Source organism: Thamnophis elegans, chromosome Z (genome assembly GCF_009769535.1).
Source record: "Thamnophis elegans isolate rThaEle1 chromosome Z, rThaEle1.pri, whole genome shotgun sequence".
Lineage (NCBI taxonomy): Eukaryota > Metazoa > Chordata > Lepidosauria > Squamata > Colubridae > Thamnophis > Thamnophis elegans.
Genome location: NC_045558.1, coordinates 9,535,025 through 9,551,725, shown reverse-complemented (window position 1 = coordinate 9,551,725; position 16,701 = coordinate 9,535,025). Strand labels below are relative to the sequence as shown.

The 16,701-nt window shown below is 43.6% G+C and overlaps 1 protein-coding gene across 1 annotated transcript; it reads left to right on the top strand.

Moving 5' to 3' along the window:
• The first annotated feature begins 386 nt into the window (after window positions 1-386).
• On the top strand, window positions 387-8,620 carry XRCC2 (X-ray repair cross complementing 2). The gene is made up of 3 exons (XM_032237409.1): window positions 387-554; window positions 5,762-5,843; window positions 7,586-8,620. Exons 1-3 carry the CDS (start codon window positions 516-518, stop codon window positions 8,296-8,298), a joined length of 834 nt encoding a protein of 277 aa, XP_032093300.1. The 5' UTR covers window positions 387-515; the 3' UTR covers window positions 8,299-8,620.
• The last annotated feature ends 8,081 nt before the right edge of the window (window positions 8,621-16,701 follow it).

Genomic DNA, 16,701 nt, shown 5'->3' with positions numbered 1-16,701 from the left:
TGAGCCGGTGAGATTTGAACCGCTGAACTGCTGATCTAGCAGTCAGCCTGCAGTGCTGCATTTAACCACTGCGCCACCTTGGCTCCTATGTTGTGAGTGACTAATTTGCAGGTAATTTAGTATGCAGTACAGCACCTATCATTTAGTACAATATTCTTCTGCTTTACCTCTCGATCTCGTCTGCCAAACGCAGACGGCCCTGAGGGGGGCAGCAGAGATACACAACCCTTAGCAATAGCTCTTGGCTGCCGCCTAACAAAACTTGCAGCAAAAGAGATGAGGATGAAAAAACCTCCACCCAACATAAAGCTTCTATGAAGCGCACGGGGGCGCTCGAGGGCCGGAGTGCGCATTGCGCGTGCGCAGAGCAAAGTGTCGCGGTCAGAGAGGCGAAGCGGCGTTGGGAAGCCAAGCGCGCCTGCTCGGGTGGCAGGATGGCGCATGCGCGCTGGAGGCGTTGAGCTCGTCTGGTCAGCGACCGCTTCGTTAAGGGCGTTTTTCGCTCGGTCTGAGCGATGACCAGCGTGGTGTCGAAATCGGAGTCGGGTGCCCAGGTGAGGCAGGTTCGGCTGAGGCAGGGAAGGAGACTCCAGACTGTTTCCTGATGGAGGAGTGTCCATCAGATGAGCTGGTATACTGCTGCAGTTTATGGAGGCTCCATTGTGATTCTACTGTAAAAGATTCAACTCCTTTCGCCCTTCCTTCCTTCCTTCATCTCAAGCGTTCCCTTTAGTTCTTGTTGCATGGACCTGTTGCCTGAAACAATTAATTTGCTTTAAATCAGCTTTCCAGCCAGAAAGTTACTTTTAGTTTCAATCTGGGTAATTGGGGATTATGGGAAATGAAGTCATTGGAGTGTTTCTCAACCCCAGCAACTTCAAGCTGGGTGCTGGCTGGGGAATTCTGGGAGTTGGAAGTCCACACAACTTGCTAAGGTTGAGAAATTATGCTTTCAAAAGTACAGGATGCAAAGTGCACGGAAACTACACAAACACAACTACTTTGGAGTTGCAAAAAATGTGTGGACAAATAATAAAGGCAGCTGTGGAAAAGAAAACAGGGCAGTTTTGGGACAAAGTTCGTGTCCTCTTCTCAAACAATCCAAAGAACAGAAGAAAGGGTGGGGACATAAGCTGTGGATAAAACCTTGCTAATTTCATCCAGGTTGGGAACGAAAGCCTTTTTACCATGTGTGATAGCAATATGTCAACTGATTTCACTCTGCAACAGATTGATGGCAGCCCTTCAGATAGCAGGCCGGCTCTAGAGCTTCAAGAAATCAGACTGTGGAAGTCTGTCATTTGGCTGCAGCTCACAAAGTTTTTATTAAGTTTTGGTTTATTTTTTTTTCCCCCACAACTGTTGGAAAACAGCTGAAAAACTTATTTTATCTGCCATGAATATGACATTCCAATTTCAGCTCTTAGGTTGGCCCTTGAGGTTCTAATAGTTCTTAAAATGGTCGACAAGATTTCTGTTAGGTTGCTTATTATCTTAATTTAATCCAACACTCAAGAGCCCCTTTTGAAATATAAAGTGACCTTAATGGAAAGCAGAAATGATGTTGCTTAAAAACTCCTTGCAGCAAAAGTGAGATTAAAGGGTCCTAAATAGGTAGGAAGGTAGAATTTTTATCCCGCAATTTATTCAGCCGGTAGGGTTTTTAAAAATCTGTTTGGAGTGTGATCAAAAGTACAACCTTTTATGAAGATTAATATTTAATATCATTGCTTGAAAGTGTGGTGACAGTGGTTGGCTTTGGCATGGCTTCTTTCTTTTTATTTCTTTCTGTTAAGCTGGCTCTCCAGTGCACACAGCATGACGCTAAGCCACTGCACTTACTTTCCCTTAAAAATCAGAGAGTAAACACGAATGCGAAACACAGGTGCATTAGTGTTTAAATTATTATAATAATTTGCTTCGGCAGTTAAGGACCTGCTGTTTTTTCCCTGTCAAGAGTATCCAAACCCTTGTAGGGCAATTATCTAACCCATAATAAATAGTGAGTGGAGTTCTACAATTTAGTCAGCAATAAACAGTAAGAATGACTTGCCTAGTAGTTAGAAGAGCAGAAACTGAGCAATCTTAAAAAAATACTTTTTACTAAGGCGAATTATTTATCAGTCATTTGGTTGCAGCTGCTTGTTAACTTTGGAAGAGGGAAGGTTAACAAAAGCTGTCTTGGTTAGTGCTTTACAGAATACCACAAGGAAACCACAGAGCCCTGTTCTAGATTGGGGAGTTTTTAAAAAGATCTTGGAAAAAAGACAATGATGAACCCATGTCTACATTACCAAAAATATTTTATGGATATGCAGTAAGCAAAAGCTACGCTCAGTTCAAGGGCATTTTTTGGGGGGCTAGTCTTTCAGAGCCTCTGAATCTTACTTGTAACTAACCACCTGAATCTTTTAACTGGAGATATATTTAATAGAGGTAGTCCTTGACTTACAACATTCCATTTAGTGGCCGTTCAACGGCACTGAAAAAAAGTGAATATTGGCTATTTTTCACAGTTACAACCTTTGCAGCATCCCCATGGTCATGTGATCAAAATTTATGGCATGGCTACTGGTTCATTTTATGGTCATTGCCGTGTCCCAAGGTCATGGGGTGACTTTTGTCACCCTTCCGACAAGCAAAGTCAATGGGGAAGCCAGGTTCATTTAACAACCCGGGTTATTAACTTATCAGCTGCAATGGTTCACTTAACAACCAAGGCAAGAAGGATTGCAAAATGGGCCAACACCGACTTAACAAATGTCTCATTTAACAACGTAAATTTTGGGCTCCATTGTGGTCGTAAGTCGAGGACTACCTGTAATGTAAATGGGCAGAGAATGCATTACGAATGAAGGCAAAATATACATGTGCCAGGATAACGTTTGCAGAATCCAATCTGAGTGGGTCACTGGGGCCAGAGTTTTTAGTCTTCTGAGTTTGTGGACTTGTGCTGGAGCCCATCCATCCTCAGGGAGCGAATGGCATTTCTTGTTAAATGCCATTCTCTCCAGAATGTGCATTCTTTCACTGATTAATTCCCTCTCTACAGCCTGTCCAACATTTTTGGAGACCAAAGTTGAGAAAACTGACATATTTTTCAGACTATAAGATGCACCAGAGTACAAGATGCACCAAGATTTTGAAGAGGCAATTTTAAAAAAAAAACATTTTTGCCCTCTCTGGCCCAAAAATTGAGTGTTTTTGCCCTCTCTGGCCCCCAGGAGCAGAGGCCTCCCAAACCCTCTGACCTGTTTTTTGCAAAAGAACTGGGCGTGCAGAGGGTTTGGGAGGCCTGTAGAACACTCCTGGGGGCTGGAGAGGGCAAAAACACTCAATTTTTGTGAAAAACAGACCTGTTTTTGCCCTTCCCAGCCCCCAGGAGTGCTCTACAGGTCTCCCAAACCCTCTAAACGCCTCAAGTTTTGCAAAAAAAATGGGGCTGTTTTTCCCTCCCTAGCATTTTGGAGGCCTCCCAAATCTTCTGCGCATCCATTTTTATGAAAAATGGGATGCGCAGGGTGGGGTTTTAGGAGGCCAAAAATGCTGCATTCAGTGTGTAAGATGCACCCAGTTTTTCACCCTCTTTTTAAGGGGAGAAAGATGCGTCTTACACTCCGAAAAATATGGTATTTGTTAGCTGAATTTTGTCTACCATAAGGTTCGATATTTTCGTTTTGTCAAAATTCTTTCTGTGGAAATTGAAAGCGGAAAGCTGCAATAAAAAATAATTGCACCGTTGCTCTAAAGTACAAAAGGTTTTCATTACTGATCCTCCCATAGAGAAGCAAGCAGCAAGAGCTGGAACTTAATTATTTGATATTTGCTTTTTAAAAAGTCATTACTAAAAGGAATTAAACTTCGGCAAAAAGAAACCCAGCAGACAAGATGATGGGTCAAAAATATTACACAGATGTGTGACAACTTTTCACATGATGCCATTGGGAACATGTCCATTTCTGTCTTTTTGAATCTCGGGAGTTTTGAAATATTAAAACAAAGCATCCCATTAAATTGAGAGACATATCCACCTAACACAAAAATCCATATTGCATTAGGCTCTCTTGAGTGTGTTTTCCAGGAATTTCTTGTTAAATGCCATGAACCTTGCAGTCCAAACTAAATGGGCCATTCTGTCTCCAATGCCATGGTGTTAGAAAAATGGAACACTTAAAAATCATTTGACCTTCGGCTGCATAAGCGACTGTATGCCAAATGCCTAAATATTTCCTTCATTTGAAAATGTTGGGTATCTTGCAAATTTTGCAGCTTCCAGAAAGAGTTGGAGGATTGGTTATCGTATACAGCAAGCTACTATTCGAGCTTTGGGGTTGCAATAATTTGGATCTAATGGTTAATGTAAAATAATACAATTTTATCTTAAAATATTGATTTGGGTGGGGGACGACAAGTTTTCAAGTATTTTGAGTTCTCCAGGACTTTATCCTCAGAATGAGAGTTACAAATAAAATCCAAGTATGTCCAGGGGGAAAAAAAGAAAACAGGCCATGAATTCTGCTATTCAAATTCAGACTAGTCTGCATTTTTCACCTTAATATGTATTTGAAGACCCTGAAAAACCACAAGATTAGTAGCAGTTTGAAAATCCTAAAATGTTTTTCTTTTAGATTGAGATTTGTTTTATTTATATGCCACCCTATTCTGGGAGGGACTCATGGCGGCGAACAACTCAAAGGGGGAAAGGGAACACAGAGTACAATACAAGTAGTTAAAATAACCAAGAATCACACAGGTCGAGAGGGGAAGGGAACTCATCAACCCCAGGCCTGCCGGCACAGCCAGGTTTTGACAGCTTTTCGGAAGGCCTGGAGAGAGGTGAGGGTCCGAATCTCTGCGGGGAGTTCGTTCCAAAGGGCCGGAGCTGCCACAGAGAAGGCCCTCCCCCGGGTGGTAGCCAGATGGCATTGGCTGGTAGACGGAACCCGGAGGAGGCCAACCCTGTGAGATCTAATGGGTCTTTGGGAGGTAATTGGCAGCAGGCGGTCTCTCAAGTACCCAGGTCCAATACCATGAAGGGCTTTATAAGTGACAACTAGCACCTTGAAGCGTATCCGGAGACCAATAGGCAGCCAGTGCAGCTCGCGGAGGATAGGTGTAACGTGGGTGTACCGAGGTACACCCACAATCGCTCGCGCGGCTGCACGATTAAGCTCTTTTGGCTCTGATGAAAGTGAACACTGAAATTCAGATAAAATTGGAAGGACATTTCAGTGGTACCTTGGTGCTCAACTGCTTTGAAACTCATCAAATTTAATATTCAATGCATTTTGATACGAAAATTTTGTCCCAGGACTCATTATTTGTTTCCTACTCAATGCACAAGCTAGAACCTTCCAGGGTCGGCTGCCTTGTGACTCATTACATTACTTTTTTATGGGAAAAATTTATTTGGTATTCATCATTTTTTGATACTCATCGCACCTCGCGGAACCAATTAATGAGGACTACCGAAGTACCACCGTATTTTAAATCCCTGCATGTCTAGGAAAAGACAACTCACTTGGGAAATGCCCCTGCCCAGCGAACAATTTGTAGTTTACAAGTGCAGCTTACAAATGTAGTTTACAAGTGAAATTGATGGTTCCACTATTTTAGAAGATTTGTTTATTCTGCAGATTGTGCTCTTTTCTGGTCCAAGGGAAACTGGCAGCCCTGCGTGCCTCTATCGTTTGTGGAATTAGTTTCCTTGATCGTAAGATATTTATGATATCTAATGACTTGTCTTTTTCCCCCCCCAAAGTTGATTGCACGTCTTGAGGGTCGAAGTTCTCTCAAAACTCTTGAACCCTTCCTGTTTGCTGAAGAAGGATATCCCGTTTATGGTTTGAAAATATTTTTTTTCCCCCTGGCAAATATGCTACTTTGAAATACAGGTAGTCCTCAACTTACGACCACAATTGAGCCCAAAATTTCTGTTGCTAAGTCAGGCAATTGTCAAGTGAGTTTTACGGCCTCTCTTGCTACAGTTGTTAAGTGAATCACTGGACTTGCTAAGTTGCTAAATGAAGTTAGCTTCCCCATTGACTTTGCTTGTCAGCAAGTTGCAAAAGGGGATTGCGTGACCCCGGGACACTGCAAGGGCCATAAATATGAGTCAGTTGTCAAGTGTCTGAATTTTGATTACGTGTGGGAAACGGACATAAGTCACTTTTTTCTGTGCATTGTAACTTCAAACAGTCACTAAATGAACTGTTGAAAGTTGAGGACTGCCTGTGCTACAGATCTCTCCTCTTCCCAAAAACATAACCTCTAACTTTAAAAATTTACACATTTTGGAAATTTGAAGAAACTCACTATGGTTATAGGTTTGGTTTGGTTTGGTTTGGTTTGGTTTATTAGATTTATATGCCGCCCTTCTCCCAAGGACTCAGGGCGGCGTACAACATTAAAAAGGGTTCATCCACAAAACCACGCTCGACTAAACCGCGCCCGACTAAACCGCATCACTGACGTCATCAACAGGGCGACAACAGCGCGGAGACAGAAGCACGCTGTAAACCCTAAACCTAAAATTAACCCCTAAACCTAACCCCCCTAAACCTAATCTTAAACCTAACCCTAAACGTAACCCTTAACCTAACCCTAAACCTAACCTTTAACCTAACCCTAAACCTAATCCTAACCCTTAACCTAACCCTAACTCTTAACCTAACCCTAAACGTAACCCTTACCTTAAGTTGAATCGGCTTGCTTTCAAAGCGCTATTTAAAGCGCCCTTCTTTCTCCGCGCTGGCTGTTGTCGCCCTGTTGATGACGTCAGCGACGCGGTTTAATCGGGCGTGGTTTAGTCGAGCGCGGTTTTGACAGGCCATGCATTAAAAGAAACACATAATACAAAAGTTTTAAAAAATTAAATAGAATATCCCAAGAATAACCATTAATCTGTTTTATTGTATTCTGTTATGTCAGCTGATAGTTTCCAGTAATTTTTAAAATGATCCATTTTATCTGTCCATTTTCAATAAGAACACTGGAGATTAGATAACGATCAGGGAAGCTTTTTGCTCTAGAAAATACAAATGTACTAGTTTGCTCCTCCAATAAGGGTTTTATCTCCTTGTTTATAGTGCCACTTACTCTGACTAATTCCTGTAAAACCAGAAAAGGCGAACCAATTATGCTGGCTTGGAGTTGTCTAATAATCAGGAGATTCCAAGTGTTTTTACTTGGGATTCAGTGGTGGGATACGACTGGTACGCCCCGGCATACCGGTGCCTGCTGGGAGCACCAGATACCGTTCCAGTATGGTGCTCTGGAGGGCCCACTAGCCCTCCTTACCTGTATTTGAGCCTATCGGGGCTTACGCATACGTACACGGAGCATATGGCTCCTGTGCGATGCTCCGCCGAGCAGCTGGAGCGTCGCGGGCGGTAAGTACGCATGTGTGCGTGCGCGTGGTGGACGCCCAGCCCCGTTGCACCGTACCGGTTGCAGCGGGATCTGGAACCCACCACTGTTGGGATTATATGTGAAGTGCGAGGATTCAAAGGGGAAAAAATAATAATAATTTGGAAAAGGACAGAGGTATTGTAGGTGACCACATTTCTCTTCTCCGCTTCCACAGGAGACGTCGTCGAATTCCACGGTGCGGAAGGGACAGGAAAAACAGAAATGCTCTATCATCTCATTGCTCGCTGCATTCTTCCAAAATCAAGAGGTGGTTTGGAAGTTAGCGTGCTTTTCATTGATACGGACTTCCATTTCGATATGCTGCGTTTAATCACTCTCCTGGAATACAGGTTGTCGTGTCGAGGCACCGAAGCCACCATGAAGCGCTACCTGGAGAGGTTCCTCCTTATTAATTGCCACAGCAGCTCCCAGCTGCTGATTAGCCTTTACTCTCTGGAAGGCATGTTTTTGTCCCACCCTTCCCTTTCCCTCTTGATCGTAGACAGCATGTCGGCATTTTATTGGATAGACCGAGCCAATGGAGGAGAAAACCTGAGTCTGCAGGAAGCGAACCTAAAAAGATGCGTGCAGGTTCTGCAAAAGCTTATAAGGGAGCATCACTTGGTACTGTTTGCCACTACTCAGTCGCTTATGCAGAAGTCACCAAACTTTGGGGAAAGCTCAGAAAAAAGTGAGTGTGATGCAGGTTCAGATTACCGCCCTTTTCTTTGTAAACCGTGGCGACAGCTCGTCACCCACCGGATCTTCTTCTCCAGGCATCCCCATCCAGACGGCACCCAAGGATTTTTAATGACTTCGTGTCACCTTCAGAACAACTGCGTGGCGAAACGTCCGTTCTGCATTACGGAACAAGGGATCCAGTTTTAAAAGCCCAAGGTTCATTTTAAAGGCACCTGTTGTTGTTTCTAAACAGTTTTTACGTTTCTGTACTAACATTATCTAAAATTTAATTTTAGAAAGCGCGCCGATCAGCTTTTGGGCTAATATTCAGGTGTATATGGGCGAATTGATGAGGCTTATTATAAAAAAAAAGTTAAGTTCTGGAATCTAATAAAAGTGGTTGCTTCTTATTTTCAAGCACAGAAACAGAAGCTTCCCCTGAGCTGAACATTGAGATTGGCTTGATTTTTTCTCTCTCTCTTAAAAAAGATACGTTCTGAACTAACTGCAGTCGCCGGATGCACCTCAAGGGCAGCCCCATGTAGAATACTGCAATGTGCTCTACATGGGGCTGCCCTTGAGGTGCATCCGGCGACTGCAGTTAGTTCAGAATGCAGCCGCGCGAGTGATAGTGGGCGCACCGCGGTTCGCCCACATAACACCCATCCTCCACGAGCTGCACTGGCTACCTGTTGATCTCCGGGTGCGCTTCAGGGTGTTGTTGACCACCTTTAAAGCCCTTCATGGTAGTGGATCTGAGTACTTGAGAGACCGCCTTCTGCCGATTACCTCCCTCCGACCGATAAGATCGCACAGACTGGGCCTCCTCCGAATCCCATCCGCCAGTCAATGCCGACTGGCGATTACACGGAGGAGAGCCTTTTCAGTAGTAGCTCCGACCCTGTGGAACGACCTCCCCGTCGAGATACGCACTCTCACCACCGTCCAGGCCTTCCGCACAGCCCTCAAGACCTGCCTATCCCAACAGGCCTGGGGATAAGCTCCTAATTTGCCCCACCCGAGTGTTGAGTGTTGAATGCAAGTTGTGTTTTTATTATTTTACTTTGTTCACATACTGTTTATTTTTGAATTGCACCCCCTTCCTAATGATTGTAAGCCGCCCTGAGTCCCCTCAGGGAAAAGGGCGGCCTATAAATCCTAATAAACAAACAAACAAACAAACGTCTGTTGACTCCATGCATGGCATGCAACTGGATTTAATAGGAAGAATACTATTTTTCCCCCAATCCACTGAATAGTTTGCTTTTATCTGTTTTTTCCAGATTTCCTGGGAATTGTTCTCATTTATTTCAAGGCTCTTCATTCCACCCAGGGTTGTGAAGACTTGGGGTCAACCAGGGAAGTAGTTTTGGGAAACTCTCATTGGCCTTTTATTCAAATTGTAGCTTGAAATAGTTTGCCGGTAGCAGAACAAACAAGTTCTTGGAAGGAACTTTAGATAGATAGATAGATAGATAGATAGATAGATAGATAGATAGATAGATAGATAGATAGATAGATAGATAGACAGACAGACAGACAGACAGACAGACAGACAGACAGACAGACAGACAGACAGACAGACAGACAGACAGACAGACGGACGATAATAGATAGAAAGATAGATAGATAGACAGACAGACGATAATAGATAGATAGACAGACAAACAGATGATAATAGATAGACAGACAGACAGACAGACAGACAATAATAGATAGATAGATAGAAAGAAAGATAGATGATAGATAATAGATAGATAGATACATGATAGATAGATAGACAGACAGACAGACAGATAGATTATCTATCCATCCATCCATCTATCCATCCATTAAACTGTGTGTTATCTGGGTACATATATTTTGTGCAATTATTCTTTACAAAAGCAATTTCAGATTACAGTCATATTTACTATTCTTAATACTAATATATACCATACCTAATATTATAACAATCCTCTTCTTAACTTATTTAACTTTGTTAAAACCTTTTCTCTATTTCATTCTTCTCCTTTTTTCCACTTTTCATATTTATTCTCTAATCATTGATATATATAGATAATAATTTATAATAACCTATGTATATATAGATTATTATATAGTGTAATAATCAGATTGTTCCTTCTCTTTAATTTCAAGTGTTCACCTATTCATTTCTGCACATTCTAATATTTTCCAAATCACATTCTCATCCATAGGGATATCTTCATTTTTCCAATTTTCGGCAAATACAATCCTAACTGCAGTTATTACATGAATTATCAAATATACATTTTCTTTACTATAAGTTTCTGGTTAAATGCCCAGAAGTTCTTAGAAGGAACTTTATGTGTCTGAAAGCCCAGTATTTTATTCAGCGTGCCATAGATCAAAAGTTTGAGAAAACAAGATAGGTTCAAATAAATAAAAAAATGGTCTACAGCTCTGAGCAGTAGCAAAAGCAATATTGCGTCTGTGCAGGGCATGTTAATTTTATTGCCCTTTGATTATTTCAGTGCTTTGCAAGATACATTTTATTATTGACAAATTCAAGATATATGCAAGGCTAAAAAGAAATTCTTAAAACTACACTATAGGTGAAATCCATATATTTTTCAATTTTTCACTAATGCATAATTATCACACTTGCCACTTTTGAATAAAGTCCCTTTTATCAGAGGTGGGTTGCTGCTGCCGTTACTGCAGTTTGCTTTACACACGCACTGAGCGTTACTTGCACATGCACAGTTGCCGGTTAATTGTTCTGCTAATGCGCATAACATTATAAAATGAGTAAAAAAACATGCTGGCAACAGCATGGGCAACTGGGGAATCAGTTCAGGGGCGTGGCCAGCCGGCCATCCCTACTGGTTCGGTGACCCAATCCCAATGCCCATTATTAGTTTGCCCGAACCGGTGCAAACTGGTAGCAGCCCACCTCTGCCTTCTATATGCCATGTTACAATCTAAACAATAATCCTGGAAAATGATCCACATCGTAGATGGAGGAACAATTTGCCAACCTGCCTGAAGAGGAAATTATAGTATTACTGACATGTCTGAATGCATACTTCATCTATTTCTTCTCCTGGGCTTCCCCGATACATATGCGTAAGTCTGTACAGATAGACGGTGGGTGGGTGGATGGATGGATGGATGGGCCATCAAGTCATTTGGTTCCTAGGCACCATATACAGATGGTATATGGTGGTTATAACGCTTCAAATCAAAGGAGAGAATTTAAAGAAGGTGGATATTTTTCAGTATCTGGCATCCCATCTCCAAGACAATGGCAACATCAGTGGCAAAGAGTGAGCAAAGATGAATACAGCCTGGATGCGTTGGTGAGAATTCGCTGGTGTGTTATGTGACAGACAAATACCAACCCATCTTAAATCTTAAGATTTACAAGATAACCATCCACTCTATTGCACTGCATGGTGCTGAATGCTGGGCAGCAACAACTGGGACCGAAATATCCATGCCATGGAAATGCGAATGCTCTGTTGGATGTTGGGCGTCTCCCTTCTTGACCACATCACAGAAGACACCGTTCAACAACATTTTGGTGTGGCACCAATTGCAGAGAAGATGAGGGAAGGTAGGCTCCGGTGGCATGGACATGTCCTGAGAGCAGCACCTTCATGTGTGGCCAAGACTGCCTACCAAGTAGAAGTCAATGGTCAGTGACCTTGCGGGCATCTAAAACAGAGATGGCAAGACGCCATCAACAAAGATACACAAGCCACGGGCCCTGGAGACACGGATGACCATGCAAAGTGGCGTTCAATGGTCCGAAAAGCGCACCTGCTCCTGCAGGAATATGCTAGGAGGAAGAAGAATCGTATACAGGTAGTCCTCAATTTACGACCACAATCAGGACTGGAATTTCCATCGTAAGTCATTGCGGTCAAAGGTTGAGTAGGAATCATTTCTACAGCAGTCGTTAAGCAAATCACAGGGTCATGAAGGAAATCCAGCTTCCCCAATGGGTATTAGATCTGCAAAGAAGATTACAAACCGTAATCACATGACCTCAGGTTGCTGCAACCAGTTGTAAATGCAAGCAGGTTGTCCATTGACTGAATTGTGATCTTGTGCAAGTGTGAATATAGGTTGCAAGTCATTTTTTCCAAAGTTGTCATAACTTTGAAGCATTGTTCAACAAATTGTTGTAAGTCAAAGACCACCTGTAGATACATTTTCTCCATGGTAATCTATTCCTAGCCTATTCTTTCAGGTTTCCCAATAGGGCCACTCATTGCCACCATAACTGAATCCATTCACCTCGTTCCTGGTCATTCTCTTTCCTCTGTACCAGTGGTGACTAACTTTTTCCAGACTGAGTGCCCAAAGCATGCGCACAGGCATGAATGTGCACATGTACGCCTGAACCCCCATAATGCAATGTGTGTGCTGCCCCTGTGCATGTGCACCACCCCTATGCATGCACACACGCCCCCATGCAATGCCCCGCCCCTGTGCATGCACCCACGACTCCATGCAATGCCCCGCCCCCGTGCATGCACAGCAGAAGCACAAAGATCAGCTGGCCAGCAGGAGGCATACAGCAGAACTGAACGGGGGCAACAGCTCATGTGCCCACAGAGAGGGTGCTGCGTGCCGCCTCTGGTATGTGTGCCGTAGGTTCACCATCACAGTTCTACATGTGGGCGGCATGACTAAATGCTGAAGGTGCACGGAATGCTGTTACCTTCCCACCAAAGGTAAGTTCCTATTTTTCTACTTGCATTTTTATGTGCTTACTGCTAGGTTGGCAGAAGTTGGGACAAGTAATGGGAGCTCACTCCGTTACGCAGTGCTAGGGATTCGAAACGCTGAACTGCCAACGTTTCTGATCAACAAGCTCAGTATCCTAGCCACTGAGCCACCGTGTCTCCTGCATAGACCCAATGCTAACTATTTCTTGATTGTTGCTTTATTACTGAGGGTTGACAAGGCAAAGCTACTCATCTCTTTAATACCTTCATTGTCCATTCTAAAGCTGATTGTTCTACTTGAGGTCATTCTTGGTCTTCTTTATTTAATTTTGGTCTCATTTCTTTCACTGTGCCTAAAGATTAATGAATTTATTGATGGCAGGAAGCCATGAAGGTTCATCAGCCTTTTGACATTTTGAAGGCCTGATACGAGAAAGGGGTTACTAGGTAAATCAGAAAAGGTCTACAGTAGGTGATTCTGTTTACAAAATATCAGTATGGTGCAGTCAAGCTTTCCAGGATACTCATCATTCACTCCCATAATACACTTCCCCCCACCCCCAATTCCAGGTGTGTGTTTGCAAACAGTGGCTGTGCACCAGAGGTAGCATTCAGCAGATTCTGACCAGTTCTGGAGAACTGGTAGTGTAAATTTTGAGTAGTTCGGAGAACTGGTAAATACCACCTCTGGCCTACCCCCATCTATTCTCTGCCTCCTGAGTCCCAGCCGATCGGGAGGAAATGAGGATTTTACAGTATCCTTCCCCTGGAGTGAGGAGGGAATGGAGATTTTACAGTATCCTTCCTCTGGAGGGGGGAGGAAATGGGGATTTTACAGTATCCTTTCCCTGGAGTAGGGAGGGAATGGAGAGTTTACAGTATCCTTCCCCTGGAGTGAAAAGGAAATGGGGATTTTGCAATATCCTTCCCCTGGAGTGAGGAGGAAATGGAGATTTTACAGTATCCTTCCCCTGGAGTGGGAGGGAATGGAGATTTTACTCTATCCTTCCCCTAGAGTGGGAAGGAATGGGGATTTTACAGTATCCTTCCCCTGCCACGCCCACCAAGCCACACCATGCCCACCAAGCCATGCCCACAGAATCGGCAGTAAAAAAATTTGAATCCCACAACTGCTGTGCACCATTTGTATTTACTAAGGAAGCCTGAGCAGCTTATGTGGAATTCAAGAGTTGACAGGAATAAATCCGAAAAGGGCACTGGATAAAATTCATAAATACAGGATGGGTGAGTGAGTAGATAGATGGGAGGGAGGAGTTCAGGATGCTAATTCTTACGGATGATTTGTGTGCTAGTTGAAATGGGGCACCTCAATTGTGGTTGACCATTTTCTGAAAGGGGTTTTAAATGAGCACTGATAAAAACAAACACTACATATGCAAAAGTCCATTTATAACCCAAAACAAACCTGTCCTCTCATTCTATTGTTTTTGTCATCTTTTTTGTTTTACATCATTGTTACTCGGTGCTCCAGTAAATTCATCGGCCAAGTATGAAAATAAATGCACAAAGGCTATTCCCGCTATTAGTTCTCTTGTTCTGGTCTTTTCTTCAAAATGCTTTTTGAAAAGCTCCGTGGCCCCTTTTGCAGGTCAAGGTTTCTGCTTGGGCATGTATGAGATGCCTTGGGTTGCGTTTTCTGTTGCTTTTACGTCTGTAGTAAATTACCTGTTACCTTGGATTTAAATTGCCCATTCAACAGAACTGACAGACGGGGCTATTGCAAAATGGATAGGTGGGTGGAACTTCATTATTTCAGATTTAGTTATAGCAAATGTTTACAGCCAGGGCATTGCTAATTACAATAAGAAAAGCTGTTGAGCAGACCTTAAAATGAATGAGTAAGTTTGCCTATGGATGTTCTGATTCAGACTAAGAAAGTGAAGGGGGATGGGGGGGGCTCCAGAAAAATGTCTTTCTGTTTTTTCTTTGCTCACTTCCTTAATAAACTTTTTAAAATACCTGCATTTTGCCCATTAGCCATGGCCAAAATGCATTAGTTATTTGAGCCTAATGTCTTGGTCTTGCAATATAGAATAGAATATAGAATAGAATTCTTTATTGGCCAAGTGTGATTGGACACACAAGGAATTTGTCTTTGGTGCGTATGTTCTTGGTGTACATAAAAAGACAAGATGCATTCGTCAAAGAATCATAAGGTACAACTTTTAATGATAGTCATAGGGTACAAACAAGCACTCAGCAAACAATCAGTATCTAGAGAGAGTAAATTTGTTCTACTAGTGAATGCTCCAGACTAGAAACTATGAGGGTGTGAGTTCCGGTCCCACCTTAGCCATGAAAGCCAACTACATGACTTTGGGCCAATATATCCAGGGGATATGAGTTCTAGTACTGCCGTAGCCATGAAAACTGGCTGGGGACTTTGGGCCAATCACTCTCATCCCAACCCACCGCATAGGGTTTTCATTGTGAGGAAAATAGAAGAAGGCGTATTAGACGTTCGCTGTCTTTTATTTTCTTTCGACCCCCAAAATAAGCGCTTGGCCTTATTTTCAGGGAAGCCTTATTATTTTTGAGGTGCAGGAGTGCACCAGAGTGGTCACCTCATGACTGCTGCTGTCTTGCAATATTTTTCCGGGGTGGGCTTATATAGCCCATGCGCTCAGAAGCCCGATTGGGTTTATTAACGAGGGAGGTCTTATTAACACATGTTGCCTTCAACAACACATGTTGCCTTCAACATGCCTTCACATGTTGTGGGGGGTTCATCACTGGAGGCTTTCAAGGGGAGACTGCCATTTGTCAGAAATGGTATAGGGCAGTGTTTCTCAACCTTGGCAACTTGAAGATGTCTGGACTTGAAGTCCCAGAATTCCCCAGCCAGCAAATGCTGGCTGGGGAATTCTGGGACTTGAAGTCCAGACATCTTCAAGTTGCCAAGGTTGAGAAACACTGGTATAGGGTCTCCTGCTTGAGTGGAGGGTTGGACTAGATGACCTAAAAGGTCCCTTCCAACTCCGTTAATCTGTTAGGTCTGTTAAATATAAAATAATAAAGGCAGGCAAAATAAGGGCAGGATTAAAAGCATCCAATAAATAGGTTTCTCCTGTAGTTCTGGATTAGAGACTGTTCAAGCCACTTTTGAGACTTCAGTTGTGAAAGAAGCCCATCCATCCATCCACCCACCCCACCTCGCATCACCATCTTTGGTTATTGGGGCAGGTGATGAGCAGGGGTGGGCTTCAAAAATTTCAGCAATGGGTTCTCTGCCCGGTTGCTGGGTGGGCATGGTGGATGTGGCCTAGTCGGCCTCCTGCACCACAGCAGGGGGGTCTTTTCGCCTTCCCCAGACTCCGAAGGCTTTCTTTGAGCCTCTGGGATGGCGAAAACTGCCTCCCCCCAGGCTCTGGAGGCCTTCTGGAAATTCCAGGAGGTCTGTTATTTCCGCCCCCCCCCCCAAGCCTCCACGCAGGCCCTGCAGTTACCTCACATCCAAAACAGGCCGCGTGGAGACTCAGGGGAGGGGAGGGGTGATGGGACAGGCCAGCCAGGGGTGGGATTTGGAGCTTCTCCGAACCGGCCATAACGTTAGCTACAGGTTCTCCCGAACCCAGGCGAACCCGTAGCAGCCCAACCCTGGTCATGAGTAGACAAAGCACTTTGGACAGACAGCCTCCTTGCTCACCAGGGAATCCAACTTGGCTTTCTATGGAATGGCACTCAAGATCCTGGCAAGGCTCATTTCTCCACTGAGAATCTTCCTTTCCTCCGAAGCTGTTTTTGATCTGCCTCCTTTTGGTCTCTTTCCTTGGCCATTGGTGCGCAGAGGCAAAATTTGCTTTTCTGGATTGAGGCCCGGCGTTCGAGCTGGAAGCGAAGGGTCCAGTTTAATGAAAAGAAGGACCAGGGAAGACATGATAGCAGTGTT

Coding starts and splice junctions, on each gene's coding strand:
- XRCC2 (XM_032237409.1), top strand. CDS start 516: ATGACCAGCGTGGTGTCGAAATCGGAGTCGGGTGCCCAG. Junction 555..5,761: donor AATCGGAGTCGGGTGCCCAG/GTGAGGCAGGTT, acceptor CCCCCCCCAAAG/TTGATTGCACGTCTTGAGGG. Junction 5,844..7,585: donor AGAAGGATATCCCGTTTATG/GTTTGAAAATAT, acceptor CCGCTTCCACAG/GAGACGTCGTCGAATTCCAC.